The sequence below is a fragment of the Microcaecilia unicolor genome, chromosome 1 (assembly GCF_901765095.1).
Source record: "Microcaecilia unicolor chromosome 1, aMicUni1.1, whole genome shotgun sequence".
NCBI classification, from domain to species: Eukaryota; Metazoa; Chordata; class Amphibia; order Gymnophiona; family Siphonopidae; genus Microcaecilia; species Microcaecilia unicolor.
Genome location: NC_044031.1, coordinates 9,164,293 through 9,179,079, shown reverse-complemented (window position 1 = coordinate 9,179,079; position 14,787 = coordinate 9,164,293). Strand labels below are relative to the sequence as shown.

Sequence of the window (14,787 nt, the reverse complement as noted above, 5' to 3'; positions counted from 1 at the left end):
CATGAGCATTTAACACGCTCTAAATAAGTGCACCTCTAGCTAAAGTTTTTACCACACTCAGTACATACATGTAGTTTCACTCAGGGCAATTTCTCCAGATGAGTTAGTTTTCCACATACTATGACAGGAATGAACCTCACTCCTAGGCCAGGGTAGGTGGAGTAGGATCTCAAGTTTACTGCTAACATTCGCTGTAGAACTTCCATCATACTACAGAGAGCTTCCTTTTGGGGTTCATAAAATGTAATATGTACAGGCAGCCTATGCAGGTGTGGTTGGAAATTCTTTTCGATGAAGCCTGTAGCTCTCAACATGATGGAAAATAGGTCTGGATTCTTCTGCCACATTTCCTTGTTCTTGGACTGGATTTGTTCCTGCTTCAGGATCTTCTGTCTCTCCATACGATTCACTGGGTAATTGGATTTTCTGGTGTGTTACATGTCTTCCTTTCCCAGTGAAGCTTTTACCACACTCAGTACCTGTAAATCGTTTCAGTCCTGTGTGGGATTTCTGTTGTGTGGTCAGTGTTTGCTTCCTACTAAAGCTTTTGCCATGAATAACATAGAAATCACTTCTCTCCTGTATGGATTCTCTGGTGTTTGGTCAGTGCTCCCTTCTCATTAAAACTTTTACCACACTCACTGCATGAATATGGTTTCACTCCTAAATGATTGTTTTGATGTCTTATAAGTTTTGCTTTCCGAATGAAACTTTTACCACACTCACTACATATAAATGGCTTCGCACCTGTGTGGAATCTCTGGTGTCTGGTCAATGTTTTCTTCTTAGTAAAACTTTTACCACATTCAGTACATGTAAACGGCTTCTCCCCTGTGTGCATTCTCTGGTGTCTGGTCAATGTTTTCTTCTTAGTAAAACTTTTACCACATTCAGTACATGTAAATGGCTTCTCACCTGTGTGCATTCTCTGGTGTGTGGTCAGTGTTTCCTTTGCAATAAAGCTTTTACCACACTCAGTACATGTAAATGGCTTCTCACCTGTGTGGATTCTCTGGTGTATGGTCAGTGTTTGCTTTTTACTAAGGCTTTTACCACACTCAGTACATGTAAATGGCTTCTCACCTGTGTGGATTCTCTGGTGACTGGTCAGTGTTTTCTTCTTAGTAAAACTTTTACCACATTCAGTACATGTAAATGGCTTCTCACCTGTGTGGATTCTCTGATGTATGGTCAATGTTTGCTTTTTACTAAAGCTTTTACCACACTCAGTACATGTAAATGGCTTTTCTCCTGTATGAATTCTCTGATGTATGGCCAGTGTTGTCTTCTCAGTAAAGCTTTTACCACACTCACTACATGTAAACGGCTTCTCACCTGTGTGGATTCTCTGGTGTATGGTCAATTTTCCCTTTGTACTAACGCTTTTGCCACACTCACTACATGGAAATGGTTTTTCTCCTGTGTGGATTCTCTGATGTATGGTCAGTGTTTCCTTTTTACTAAAGCTTTTACCACACTGATTACACATAAATGGCTTCTCTCCTGTATGGATTCTCTGGTGTATGGTCAGTGTTTTCTTCTCAGCATAGCTTTTACCACACTCAGTACATGTAAACGGCTTCTCACCTATATGGAGTCTCTGATGTTTGGTCAGTTTTTTCTTCTCAGTAAAGCTTTTACCACACTCAGTACATGTAAACGGCTTCTCACCTGTGTGCATTCTCTGGTGTGTGGTCAGTGTTTCCTTCGCAATAAAGGTTTTACTACACTCAGTACATGTAAATGGCTTCTCACCTGTGTGGATTCTCTGGTGTATGATCAGACGTCCCATTATGCTAAAGCTTTTACCACACTCAGTACATGTAAATGGCTTCCCACCTGTGTGGAGTCTCTGATGTTTGGTCAGTTTTTTCTTCTCAGTAAAGCTTTTACCACACTCAGTACATGTAAACGGCTTCTCACCTATGTGCATTCTCTGGTGAGTGGTCAGTGTTTCCTTTATACTAAAGCTTTTACCACACTCAGTACATGTAAATGGCTTCTCTCCTGTGTGGATTCTCTGATGTATGGTCAGTGTTTCCTTTTTACTAAAGCTTTTACCACACTCAGTACATGTAAATGGCTTCTCACCTGTGTGGGTTCTGTGGTGTCTGGTCAGTGTTTCCTTTTTACTAAAGCTTTTACCACACTCACTACATGTAAACGGCTTCTCACCTGTGTGGATTCTCTGATGTATGGTCAGTGTTCCCTTCCTACTTAAGCTTTTACCACACTCATTACATGGAAATCGCTCAATGCTGTGGATTCTCTTGTGTTTTGTGAGGTGTTCTTTCTGACTGAAGCTTTTATTACAGTCAGTACAGGTAAATGGGTTCATTCCACTGTCAGTTTTCGGGTGGTCTCTGAGACTGTCTGTAGTGAAGCTTTTACCACACATAGTAGAGGTAAATGGTTTCACTGCTGAATGAAGTCTCTTGGGCATTGTGAGGTTTCCTTTCCAACAAGCACTTATACCACTGTCAGCAGAAGTATATAATCTCTCATTTTTCTTGATTTCCTGGTATTTTGAGAGTGTTGCCTTCCTGCAAAATATTTGTTCAGATTTAGTAGAAGTGTCTGATTCCCGAACAGTTTGAGCTTTTTGGTGATCTATGACTGCTTCCTCTTGACTAAAGCTTTTCTGACATTCAACACTTGAAACTGATCTCTGTCCTTGGTGGAAATTTTCTTCCTTGTTGGAGCTTTTCTCACATCCAGGACATGAAGATATTCTCTCATCAGTGATGTTTTTCTTATATTTTATAATGTCTGCTTTGTTCGTAAAGTTTTTCCCATATTCTGTAAATGTACACATTGTAGTTTCTTTATTAGTTTTCTCATGTTGCATTAGCTCTTTCTTCCTATTGAAACCTTTCCCACATTCAGAACCTGTAAAATGTTTCTCTTTTAGGACTGTTTTCTGTTGTCCTTCTAGTTCTCTCTTTAGACTGAAGTTTCCCCCATTGTCCGTACATGTAGATGGTCTGTCTTCAGTATCAGATGTAAGATGTGATTTTAGAACAAAATGATTGCTGAGGAATATCTCACAAATATCACAGGAACAGCTCTGATCTCTCATCTGGTTTCTCTCCTCTTCCTGTTTGAGATTACTGATACTGTTTTCACACAGAGCTGAGTCTCCTGGTGAAGGTTTTTGTTTATTTTGATTCTTTTCCTTTTCTCCCCAGTCAGGACAGGAATAAATCTGCTCTTTCTCTCTTTCTGAGAACATCTTTTCTTCTTCAGGCTTCTCACTGAGCTTCCAGTGATGTGTCTCTGAATTACTGTTTTTAGGATCCTCTTGTTCTAAATAAAAGAAAGAGAATTCAGTATTATTGTAGAACATAAAAAACAGGAGGTCGAAAATGCTGCCATCAAAATGTATCAGAAGGAAAAAGCAGCAATGATGAGCCAGTAATTATGAAATTGTAAAATGGACAAACAATCCACCTAAAGCCGCCTAGGTACATATTTTATATATATTTTTTGGGGGGGGGGGGGGGGGGGTTGTGGATGGTTTGTCTTTTTTTGTCTTAGTTCTCTGTATAGGGTATTGTAAGAAGATTCTTTTACCCCTTTATTTCTGTTTATCTTTCAGGGGATTCTTTGTCCATTTTACAATTTATAATTCTACCCCTGAATGCCGAAACATGTTGGGCTGACGAACTAATAGAAAAAGTACTTTGGACAAGAGTTTCCACTACTTATAAGGCTCTTTTGATTCCTTAAAGGATTTTAAGAAACAATTACTGGCTCGTCATATTTGAAAGGTATTATAAGTACATAAGTATTGCCATACTGGGACAGACCAAAGGTCCATCAAATCCAGCATCCTGTTTCCAACAGTGCCCAGTTCAGGTCACCTGACAAGATCCCAAAAAAGTATATTACATTTTATGCTGCTTATCCTAGCACACCGAAGGTCTCGGTCTACAGCATTGGATTCATTCATAAAGATCTGCATAACGTTAATCCGAGTCCCTGAGGAAATCATTGAAACCCGCGGTGTCAGGCGTTACCAGGGTAAAAGCCAGCAGACTGTGAACTTTATGGACTTTATGGACTGAGAATCGATTAGCAAGAAAAGGAAAAAAAGAAAACTTTAATCAACAATAACGTCTAAAGATAAGTCACGATTATTTTTGCGAGCACGTTTACTTTGAGCACTTTAGTGTTTGGCCATAGCACTTATTTTCACAAATAAGAGATAGCCCTATGAAAGATGTGCTACGCCACCGGGCAAAAGACCAGGTAAAAACCGATGATATTGCCTTGATAGTGGTTTTTCTCTGAGGGCTCTCTTTCAAATAATTAAAAGGATTGCAATGTGAAAAGAGTTTGTGCGATTGGTGCTATTAGCCTATTTATCAGCAATTAAGATCTTTGGTTTTTTTGTAAGTTTTATCCTAGATATAAGGCATTGAAACAGAGTCTTCCTTTCTCTCAGTTCCTCAGGTTTAAAAGGATATGTACAGAAGATGAGGACTATAAAATACATTCTGAAAATCTTGGCGCTAGATTGCTACAAAGACACTATCCGCATAAAATTTTAAAGGGAGCCTACACCCGGGATAAATACAACAACCAGGATCACAGAGTAGACAAGATGATCAGGTCCTGACAAGTGTTTTACGTTATGTCCCGGGGGAGAAGCAGTGGCCGGCATTATAAGGCACCATTGGGATGTGAGGCAGTCACACCCCCTGTTTAAAAATTATGCATTAAGGACAGCATTTTCGCGTTCCCAGAATTTGAAAGAGATACTAAGTCCAGTACAGTGACCAGATGTTACTAGTACATCAGGGTTAATCCCCAGTACACTGGGGCATTATGCATGAAAGAAACCACATTGTAAGACGCGCAAGATAACTGAAGTGAGGGTAGAAAATATAAATTGAGAGGGCAGACCACATGCCGTACCCTAGGAATAATATACTATATTAGATGCCCGTGTGAGAAGCTATATATAGGGACTGAGCATCGGTCTAGGATAGTAGCACGCAATTTAGGAGCCCCCTTGGTACAACATTGTAAAGCGAAGAATCATGTAATCAGTGATTTAAAATGTATGGCTATTGAACAGGTGGATCCGTATGGCGGGGGGGGGAGGGGGATTTTAACAGAAAGTTATTGCAGCGTGAGACCTTCTGTATACACCAGTTAGATACGGTGGAGTCAAAAGGTCTCAATACGTATTTGCAGTGGGGGTGCTTTATTTAGATACACCATCCTTTGGAGGGCTCACCGAAACTACGTCCAGCGGTTTCCGGGTAGTTAGTGAGTTTAAAACAACGCTGTTGCCATATTGCGGAGTCAGCACGAGCAAGAGATGACACAAACAGTAAGTCTGGGACCCAAGTTATTAACAATTAAGGAGCACTCATAATAAGTGTTGGGTTGTTTATCATTGTTAATATTGATGTATTTGTTGAGCGAGTCGGCAAGATGGCGTCCGTGTGAGGGAGCGCTGCACGTCTGCTCTTAATCCTAGGCTCTGCTCCAGTAGCGAATACATTCTGTCACCTGATATTATGGTGAAGAGAAAGGGGAAAGTCGGGGCAAAAGCCGCCGCGAGCCCTGGCGGAAATCCGACGCTCCGGCAGCCGACCCTGGAATCTTTCGGCCTTCGTGCATCGGGAGTTCCGCTACCAGCTTTGGTTGGATCCCCAGGACAACAGGGGGATCTTAGCTTAGAGGCGGCATCTTTAAGTCCGCCTCTTCAAGCTGTACCGCCGAGACCGAGCGGTGAGATAGGACCAATGGGAGAGCCTCAGGCAGGTCCTTCGGAGGTTAGCGGCGGCCCTGTTGGATTCTCAACCCCTGGTGGAACGCCATCTGGAGAGAGTGCGGGAGGTATTGATTCCTCGCCCTCCCCCTGCCAGGAAACCCCACTCATTCTGCTCGGCGTGAGGAGTAGACCTACAGCTGTTACCTTGGAGGCCCTTTGGGAGGTGATCCAGACCATAAATTCGTCCCTACTACAACTAACCAATTCCTTTAACTCTGAGGTGAAGGAAATAAAAAACTTTCAGCAAACGATGGAATCAATTTTTCAAGAGATAAAGACATTACAAACTGTAGTAACTAATATGGCAATAGATAAAGATTCAATTCAAAGGAAAATGGATTTCTTTGACAATCAACTCAGGCGTAACAACCCGAGATTCCTAAATTTTCCGAAGACTCCTTTGATATCACTGACTGAGATGTTAAAAAAGTACTTTACTGAAGTGCTAGGTATCCCTAAAGAAGCCATACCACCAATTATAAAGGCTTTTTACATCACAGGAGCTAATATAGTTCCAACAGAGGTTCCAGAATTGAATGTAACACAACCTTTAGAAACATCTTTAGAAATTATAACGGAGCGCACAACTCTCCTAGCTACCTTTGCAATCGAGACTGACAGAAACCATGTCTTTAGACTTTACTTCAGAAATATGTCGACCCAGTTTCTTGGAGCAAAAGTATAAAGAGAATTCCTTGTATCTTGACCATATTATTGTGGACTAAGTAACAATATAATTTCTTTCTCCTTGATGTAAATGATAAACATTTTCTTATACATTTCCTGATTTTCCCACATTTATATTATGTAAATGTTTATTTTGAAAATAATAAAAATATTGATGTATTTGTTTTAATATGTTAGGTTAAACAGTGTGGAAGCCCCCTTTGACGAAGCTTTGCGAAACAGTCACCTGTCGGGGTATATGGGCACACCAGTTTGAAAAGATGAGCATACCAGCTCCTTAAGATAAGTTTTTTTTTACCATACCTATGCATTTGGAAGCATAAATCAAAAATTAAAAATATAAATATTGAAGATTGCGACCGATTATAGCACAGGGAGGAGAAGGTAACGAGTCAATGATTAAATATATGTGCATGAGGGTAGAGTCACCAAGGGAGTGAAGTGATAAAGAGCCATGTGCAGTTATATGAGACTCTACCTCGTATAAATCTATAGAGTGTTTCCTAATACACTCTCCTATTTATATTTTTGTGATTTGGACAGTAGTGTGGAGAAAGAGAGAGCCTAGTGGTTTTGACAGTATCCTAGAAATAAGCAGTGGATTTTCCCCAAGTCCATTTTAATAATGGTCTATGGATTTTTCCTTTAGGAAGCTGTCCAAACCTTTTTTAAACCCCCGCTAAGCTAACCGCCATCACCACATTCTTTGGCAACGAATTCCAGAGTTTAATTACACGTTGAATGAAGAAACTTTTCTCTGATTTGTTTTAAATTTACTACTTTGCACCTTCATTGCATGCCCCCTAGTCCTAGTATTTTTGGAAAGAGTAAACAGACGCTTCAAGTCCACACTTTCCACTCCACTTTGCTATTGTAGGAGAAGTACAATTAGCAAGTATAAGGGCAGTAGGGTTGCCATGTGGGAAATCAGCACTACCACCTGGCATACCCAGGGGTAGTTCTGATTTTGCCGAGTGCCATTTTCCACGTCAGAAAACATTTTTTATATTTTGTTACGTGGGCCCGTGGTGTAGGCGCATCCGGTGGTTATTGTGCACTGACCAATTACCGCTGCATTAAATGTGAACCTGCTCAGGCATTAAATGGCCGCACGCAGATTTCTGTTTTAGCAGATGGCTATTTACACCTCCATTTAAAAAATAGGCAATTCCACACGCCCACACTACCGAGCGCCACTCACATTTGCAAAATGCCCCCTTAGTAATACACAGACCCCTTAACATTCCCCTCGCTGCAGAAAATACAGCATATCCATGCTGATGATTACCAGAGATGCAAATAACATACATGATCTCCCTCAAGCTGATATTTAAAAGCTCCTTGTTGGTCTTTCCACATTAGTATAACAGCCATCGGAGTCTTGATGGATCCAGGCGAGACAAGGAGAAAAAGGCAGAGAAAAAGGAAAAGGGGCAGAACTGGAACCCAGATAGGACAGGCAGACTCGGAACTGGATTAAAACTGGGACTGGGACCCAGGCAATACAAGGCAAGACACAGGATTAGATTAAAACTGGGTCCAGAAAAAGGCAAGACCAGGACAAGGCAAGGACTGGATCCGGACAGGACTAGACTGAATACGACAAGACAAGAAAAGGCACAACAAGACAGGCAAAGCAGGGCAGGGGCAAGGCAACAAGAACAAACAGAAGACTATAAACAAGGCAAGAACAAGATTCAGGAATGGACTTGGCTTGGCAGCTTGAACAGGATCCAGGAACGGACTTGGCTTGGCATTCGGACTCAGACTCAGAAGACAGCGTGAGGTGGACCCCTTGGGATCCGGCACCAGAAGATAACCCCGATTGGGATCCACTCACCAGATTCCGGACATTGTGTGAGCCATTACTTGATCCCCTGACCATTGGCCCCGGCCGACATATAGTTGACATACTCTCTATAGAACAGACAGACTACTACTACTTAAAATTTCTAAAGCGCTACCAGGGTCACGCAGCGCTGTACAATTTTAACAAGGAAGGACAGTCCCTGCTCAAAGGAGCTTACAATCTAAAGGACAAGTATGCAGTCAATCAATTGGGGCAGTCTAGGTTTCCTGAATAGAGGTAAATGGTTATGTGCCAAAAGCTACAGTGAAGAGGTGGGCTTTTAGTAAGGATTGGGCTCGGGAAATTTATTCCAAGCATAGGGTGAGGCGAGGCAGAAAGGGCGGAGCCTGGAGTTGGCAGTGGTGGAGAAGGGTACTGATAGGAGAGATCTGTCCTGTGAGCGGAGGTTATGGGTAGGAACGTACGGGCAGATGAGGGTAGAGAGGTAATGAGGGGCTGCAGATTGAATGCATTTGTAGGTTAGTAGGAGAAGCTTGAACTGTATGCGGTATCTGATCGGAAGCCAGTGAAGTGACTTGAGGAGAGGGGTGATGTGAGTATATCGGTCCAAGCGGAAGATAAGACGCGCGGCAGAGTTCTGAATGGAATGAAGGGGGGATAGATGGTTAAGTGGGAGGCCAGTGAGGAGTAGGTTGCAGTAGTAAAGGCGGGAGGTAATGAGAGAGTGGATGAGAGTTCGAGTGGTGCGCTCAGAGAGAAACGGGCGAATTTTGCTGATGTTATAGAGAAAGAAGCAACAGGTCCTGGCTGTCTGCTGGATGTGCGCAGAAAAGGAGAGGGAGGAGTCGAAGATGACTCCGAGGTTGCGGGCTGATGAGACGGGGAGGATGAGGGTGTTATCAACTGAAACAGAGAGTGGAGGGAGAGGAGAAGAGGGTTTGGGTGGAAAGACAATGAGCTCAGTCTTTGCCATGTTCAGTTTCAGGTGACGGTTGGACATCCAGGCAGCAATGTTGGATAGGCAGGCCGATACATTGGCCTGGGTTTCCGCCGTGATGTCTGGTGTGGAGAGATAAAGCTGGGTATCGTCAGCATAAAGATGACATTGGAAACTATGAGATGAAATCAACAATCCCAGAGAAGAGGTGTAGATTGAAAAAAGAAGGGGTTCAAGGACAGCTGCTTGAGGAACACCAACAGAGAGCGGGATGGGGGTGGAGGAAGATCCATGAGAATATACTCTGAAGGTACGGTGGGAGAGATAAGAGGAGAACCAGGAGAGGACGGAGCCCTGGAACCCGAATGAGGACAGTGTGGCAAGAAGTAAATTATGATTGACAGTGTCAAAAGCGGCGGATAGGTCGAGGAGGATGAGGATGGAGTAGTGACCTTTGGATTTGGCAAGGAGCAGGTCATTACAGATTTTAGAGAGTGCTGTTTTTGTTGAGTGTAGTGGGCGAAAACCGGATTGAAGCGGATCGAGGATGGCATGAGAGCAGAGAAAATCAAGGCAGCGGCTGTGAACCGCGCGTTCAAGTATCTTGGAGAGGAAGGGTAGGAGGGAGATGGGGCGGTAGTTGGAAGGGCAGGTAGGGTCTAGTGATGGTTTTTTGAGTAGTGGTGTGACTACAGCGTGCTTGAAGGTGTCAGGGATAGTTGCAGTGGAGAGAGAGAGAGAGAGGTTGAGGATGTGATAGATGGAGGGGGTGACAGTAGGAGAGATGGTGTTTAGTAGGTTGGTGGGGATCGGATCAGAGGAACAGGTGGTGCATTTTGAGGAGGAAACAAGGTGGGCGGTTTCCTCTTCGGTGATATCAGGGAAAGAGGAGGAGGCCTGGGTTGGTTGGTTGAGGGAGTGGGTTAAAGGGTGAAGAGGAGGAGGTGGCTTGGTAGTGAATTCGAGGTTGATCTTCTGCACCTTGTTGCGGAAGTAGTCAGCCAGTGATTGAGGAGAGAGTGAGGGGGGGGGGGGGGAGCGGAGGGCACTTTGAGGAGGGAGTTAAGGGTGGCGAAGAGACGACGAGGGTTGGAGCCGAGAAAATTAGTCAATTGGGTGTAGTAGTCCTGTTTGGCAAGGAATAAGGAGGACTGGAAGGAGGATAGCATGAATTTGTAGTGAATGAAGTTGGTATGGGTGCGAGATTTCCTCCAGAGGCGTTCGGCAGACCAGGTGCAGGAGCGAAGGTATTGGATGCAAGGGGTCATCCAGGGCTGAGGATTAGTACGCCTTGTGGGACGGGAGATGCATGGTGCAAGGGTATCCACAGCAGAGGAGAGAGTGGCATTGTAAGCAGAGACAGCCTTGTCGACAGACTCGAAGGACATGATGGAAGGGAGGAGGTTAGAGATATTAGAGGATAAGGTGGGAGGGTCAACAGCCTGGAAATTCCTGAAAGTAGTGGTTAGTGTTGGGCGAGACTGAGGGGGGAGGGTGATGAAGTGTGAGGATGATTAGGTGATGATCTGAGAGAGGAAGAGCTGAGGCGCAGAAATTGGAAGGTGAGCAGGTAGAGGAGAGGACGAAGTCGAGACAATGGCCAGTTTGGTGAGTAGGGGTGGTGGAGCATAGCTAGAGGTTGAAGGAGGATGTCAGAGTGAGGAACTGAGAAGCGTAAGAGTCGGATGGGTCATCAGCGTGTATGTTAAAGTCTCCAAGAATGCAGGATGGAGATGAGGGTTCAAGAAAGACGGAGAGTCAGGCATCGAAGTCGGTAAGGAAGGAAGAGAGGGACTTATCAGGGGGGCGGTAAATGACTGCAACTCTGAGTGGCATCGGGTAGAATAGACGGATGGCGTGAACTTCAAAGGATGAGAAGCAGTGAGACTGTGGTAGGAGGAGGGGTTGAAAACTACAGGAGGGCGAAAGTAGAAACCCAACGCCTCCTCCGCGACCAACTGTGCGGGGAGTGTGGGAGAAAAGATAACCTCCATGGCATAGGGCCGTGACTGAGACAGAGTCGTCAGGGGTGAGCCAGGTTTCAGTTAAGGCGAGCAGTTGAAGGAAACGGGAGATGAAGAGATCATGGGTAAAGGAGAGTTTGTTGCAGACTGAGCGGGCATTCCATAGGGCACACGAGGAGAGGGAAGAAGGGGGGGAGGAGAGGAATAGAGATGAGATTGGAGGCATTCTGGAATCGGTTGCATGGATAGGACGAGGACAGGTATGGGGGACCTGAATTGGGATTGATGTCTCCCGCGGATAGCAGGAGAAGGAGCAAAGCTACGAGAATGGTATGGGATTTGCGTTACAAGACGTATGAGGAGAGACTTGCAGACCTGAACATGTATACTCTGGAGGAAAGGAGAAACAGGGGTGATATGATACAGACGTTCAGGTGTAAACTGGTGTGCCAATGTTATACAGCAGCAACCAGTCCTAGAGGCCTGTGTGTATGCAGGTCCCTGGAGCACTTTTAGGGGGTACCGCAGTGCACTTCAGGCAGGTGGACCCAGGCCCATCCCCCCTACCTGTAACACTTGTGCTGGTAAATGGGAGGCCTCCAAAACCCACTGTACCCACATGGAGGTGCCCCCTTCACCCCTAAGAGCTATGGTAGTGTTGTACATTTGTGGGTAGTGGGTTTTGGGGGAGGGAGGTTGGGAGCTCAGCACCCGTGGTAAGGGAGCTATGCATGTGGGAGCTTTTTCTGAAGTCCACCGCACTGACCTAGGGTGCCCAGTTGGTGTCCTGGCATATCAGGGGGGCAGGGCGTTTTTAGTTTCCATTATCGCTAAAAATAACAAACGCCCAGCTCAAAAACATCCATTTTTTCGAAAATACGGTTCAGTCCGACCCTTCACGGACCCGTTCTTGGAGATAAACGCCCATGGAGATAGGCGTTTCCGATCGATTATGCCCCTCCACGGCAACTAGTTAATGATGCTTGTTTCTCTCTCTCTCTCTCTCTCTCTTTATTCCCCCCTTAATACTAAACTAGGTCCTGCTTGCTTTTCCCCCTCTCTCTCTTTTATTCGCCCTTAATAAAAAATTTGATCCTGTAGTGCCTGTTAGATTCTATCTGTTAACGCTGTGGTACAAAGCTTTTAAAACTAAATGGAAAGGACTATGGAGATTAGTTGTTAAAATTTGCTTTTTATATTTTTATTTTTGCCTAACAATAACCTACAATTCCTCCTTTAAACCCCAATCTTTAGTCCTAACAAAAGGTGCCTATGTCATATCACCATAGACATATACGAGACACGGCCCTGGAGTTAGAATATCACAGACTGGCGCAACAGTGGTCAGCAGATTTGCAAGTTGTGGTTACGACACAGCAGCTGAAAACTCATATCTTGCAGATACGACGAGTCACAGACTTAGCGGTACACTGCTTTACGTCTGCACATCCCACCGAAGAGAGCATTTTATATGGGATTATCACCCTGGGGGGAATGTCCAAAGTGTGGCGCTGATGGAGCAACTTTGGGTCACATGTACTGGTCCTGTGTGGGTATCCAGAAGTTTTGGAAACAGATTATACTTAATGTGAACAGGATATGGGGTCAGCGGTGGCACTATGAGTTCTCTTTGCTCTTTGGACAACCTGAGCTGGGGGGACAAGGCCCAGAAAAGGATATACAGCATTTGCATTGCGAGCAATAATTGTTGGCAAACAGACAATATTATCTGAATGGATGTCATATCAGTATCCTACATGGCAACAGTGGCGGACTCGTATGGTATCCTTGCTGCGTATAGAACGTATGGCCATCAAAGACTTTGACTCAAAGATGGGGAAAAAATTTCAACAGAGATGGCATCCGTTTTGGGACACTATGACACCAGCAGCACGTAGTTATCTGCTAAACTTTTGAAACCTTTTGCATTGTGGGAGAGGATAGAAGAAGTTGGGCTGGGGTTGGAATAGGGCGGGTGAGGGGAAGGTATGAAGATTTAGGAATGGAGACAGAAAATGTGATATGTTATTATTTGTCGATTGTTATGTTGTCTCAGTTGACGAAATATTGCATAGGAGATAAGGGAGGGAGGCATTGCAATAAAAAGAAATAACTCAAGGTATGTGAGATTGTTAAAAATTGAAGTTGTTGGCAATGCCCCAAGGTGCGCATGTTCTGGCAGAGGGTAAGAGGGTTTTTGATTCGATTGGGGAATAGAATTCAAGGAACGGAGAGGCAGTTTCTGTTGGATCAACCAAGAGCGTTTGCTCCATTATGTGCCCCGGCTATAATGTTATGCAGGAAGCTGAGCTTGGTAGCTCGGAAATGCATTATGCAATACTGGGTCTCATCGGAGGGGCCAGCTTATTGGCACTGGTGCAATCAGGTGCATCTCCTGGCCTCTTGGGAGGCTAGGGATTCAAAACAATCGCCTAAGCGCAGAGTACGTTTTCTTCAGATTTGGACGCCATACCTGCAAATTCTTAGCCCAAGGGGACGTAGTCTGCTTGTTAATGCCTAATAAATAGTGGAATAATGGGAGAGTATGGGTAGCCTGGAGTAGTAAATTCAGACTAGAGCGGAATTCTGCTTGCAAGGGGGGGAGGTATTGGGTGGGGGGTTGGAGGGGTTGAGTGAGATGTATATGGCTAAAGCTTGGCAGTGCTCTAGAGCTTTGATGTTTAGTTTTCTGGTATTTTATGATAAGTACTATTTCACCTAACGAGGTATTTAAAGTGTATTATATTAGGAACAAAAGTAATTTAACATCTAATATTAGCACTTGCCAAGGAATTGTTAAGAGGGGAGGGGGGAGAAAAATGGGGAAGAAAAGTGTTTGGCAATGTTGAATATGTTGTTAGAATGCTGTTTTGTATATCAATCAATGCTATATGAATATTCCAAGTTAATTTGTATTGTGATAATCGTCAATAAAACAGTTTAAACATATAAAAATTGAAGTTGTATTTTAACAAATCTGTAAACACATGCTGTTGACTCTGTTATTGCTATGTTTCAAATAAAAATGATTTAAACACAAAAAACCCCAATCTTTAAGTTCCCAAAGCACAAAGCAAAGTAGCGTTCACTTACCAGAGAAATGTCCTCTTCTCTCAGAACTTCTCAGGAGAGTACATATTTTGAGATGTTGTACTTGGTGCTCCTGTGGGGTGGTCTGGCTGGGACGCCGCCCTGGGGAAAGTTGATCATATCAATTGTGCTAGTGGAGCGGCAGGAGTGGGGGCATGGCTTTTTTGCGAATAGCCACACTGAACGTAGATGGTATCCACTCGCCTGTTAAAAGATCTAAGATTCTATATAGCAATATAGCAGGCACATGAAAGTGGATGTCTTAGTTATTCAGGAAACACATTTATCGCAGACAGAGCATTCTAAATTGAAGCAAAAATGGGTTGGAGAGCTAGCTTCTGCCTCGTTTAATAGCAGGCAAAGAGGAGTCGCAGTGCTGATTAACAAAAATCTAGACTTCACTTCTATGATGTCTATACTCTGTTTTGTATCAATATAAGTTCAATAAAGACTTCTATAAATTAAAAAAAAACATATACTGATGTTCAGACAAAGCTATTTCTTTTTCAAG

The 14,787-nt window shown here is 43.8% G+C and overlaps 1 protein-coding gene across 2 annotated transcripts; it reads right to left on the bottom strand.

The window, feature by feature from the left end:
- Positions 1-259: 259 nt before the first annotated feature.
- Positions 260-14,365, bottom strand: LOC115462884 (gastrula zinc finger protein XlCGF8.2DB-like). 2 transcript variants are annotated; one of them, XM_030192957.1, is made up of 3 exons: positions 1,924-1,964; positions 730-1,671; positions 260-479 (listed from the first exon to the last, which is right to left on the bottom strand). In XM_030192957.1, the coding sequence occupies exons 1-3, from the start codon at positions 1,931-1,933 to the stop codon at positions 262-264; spliced, it is 1,170 nt and encodes a 389-aa protein (XP_030048817.1). In that variant the 5' UTR covers positions 1,934-1,964; the 3' UTR covers positions 260-261. The 2 variants fall into 2 exon arrangements, with proteins under 2 accessions (XP_030048817.1, XP_030048808.1); XM_030192948.1 differs by adding exons at positions 3,224-3,306; positions 14,280-14,365 and having other exon boundaries at positions 387-3,190.
- Positions 14,366-14,787: the final 422 nt, after the last annotated feature.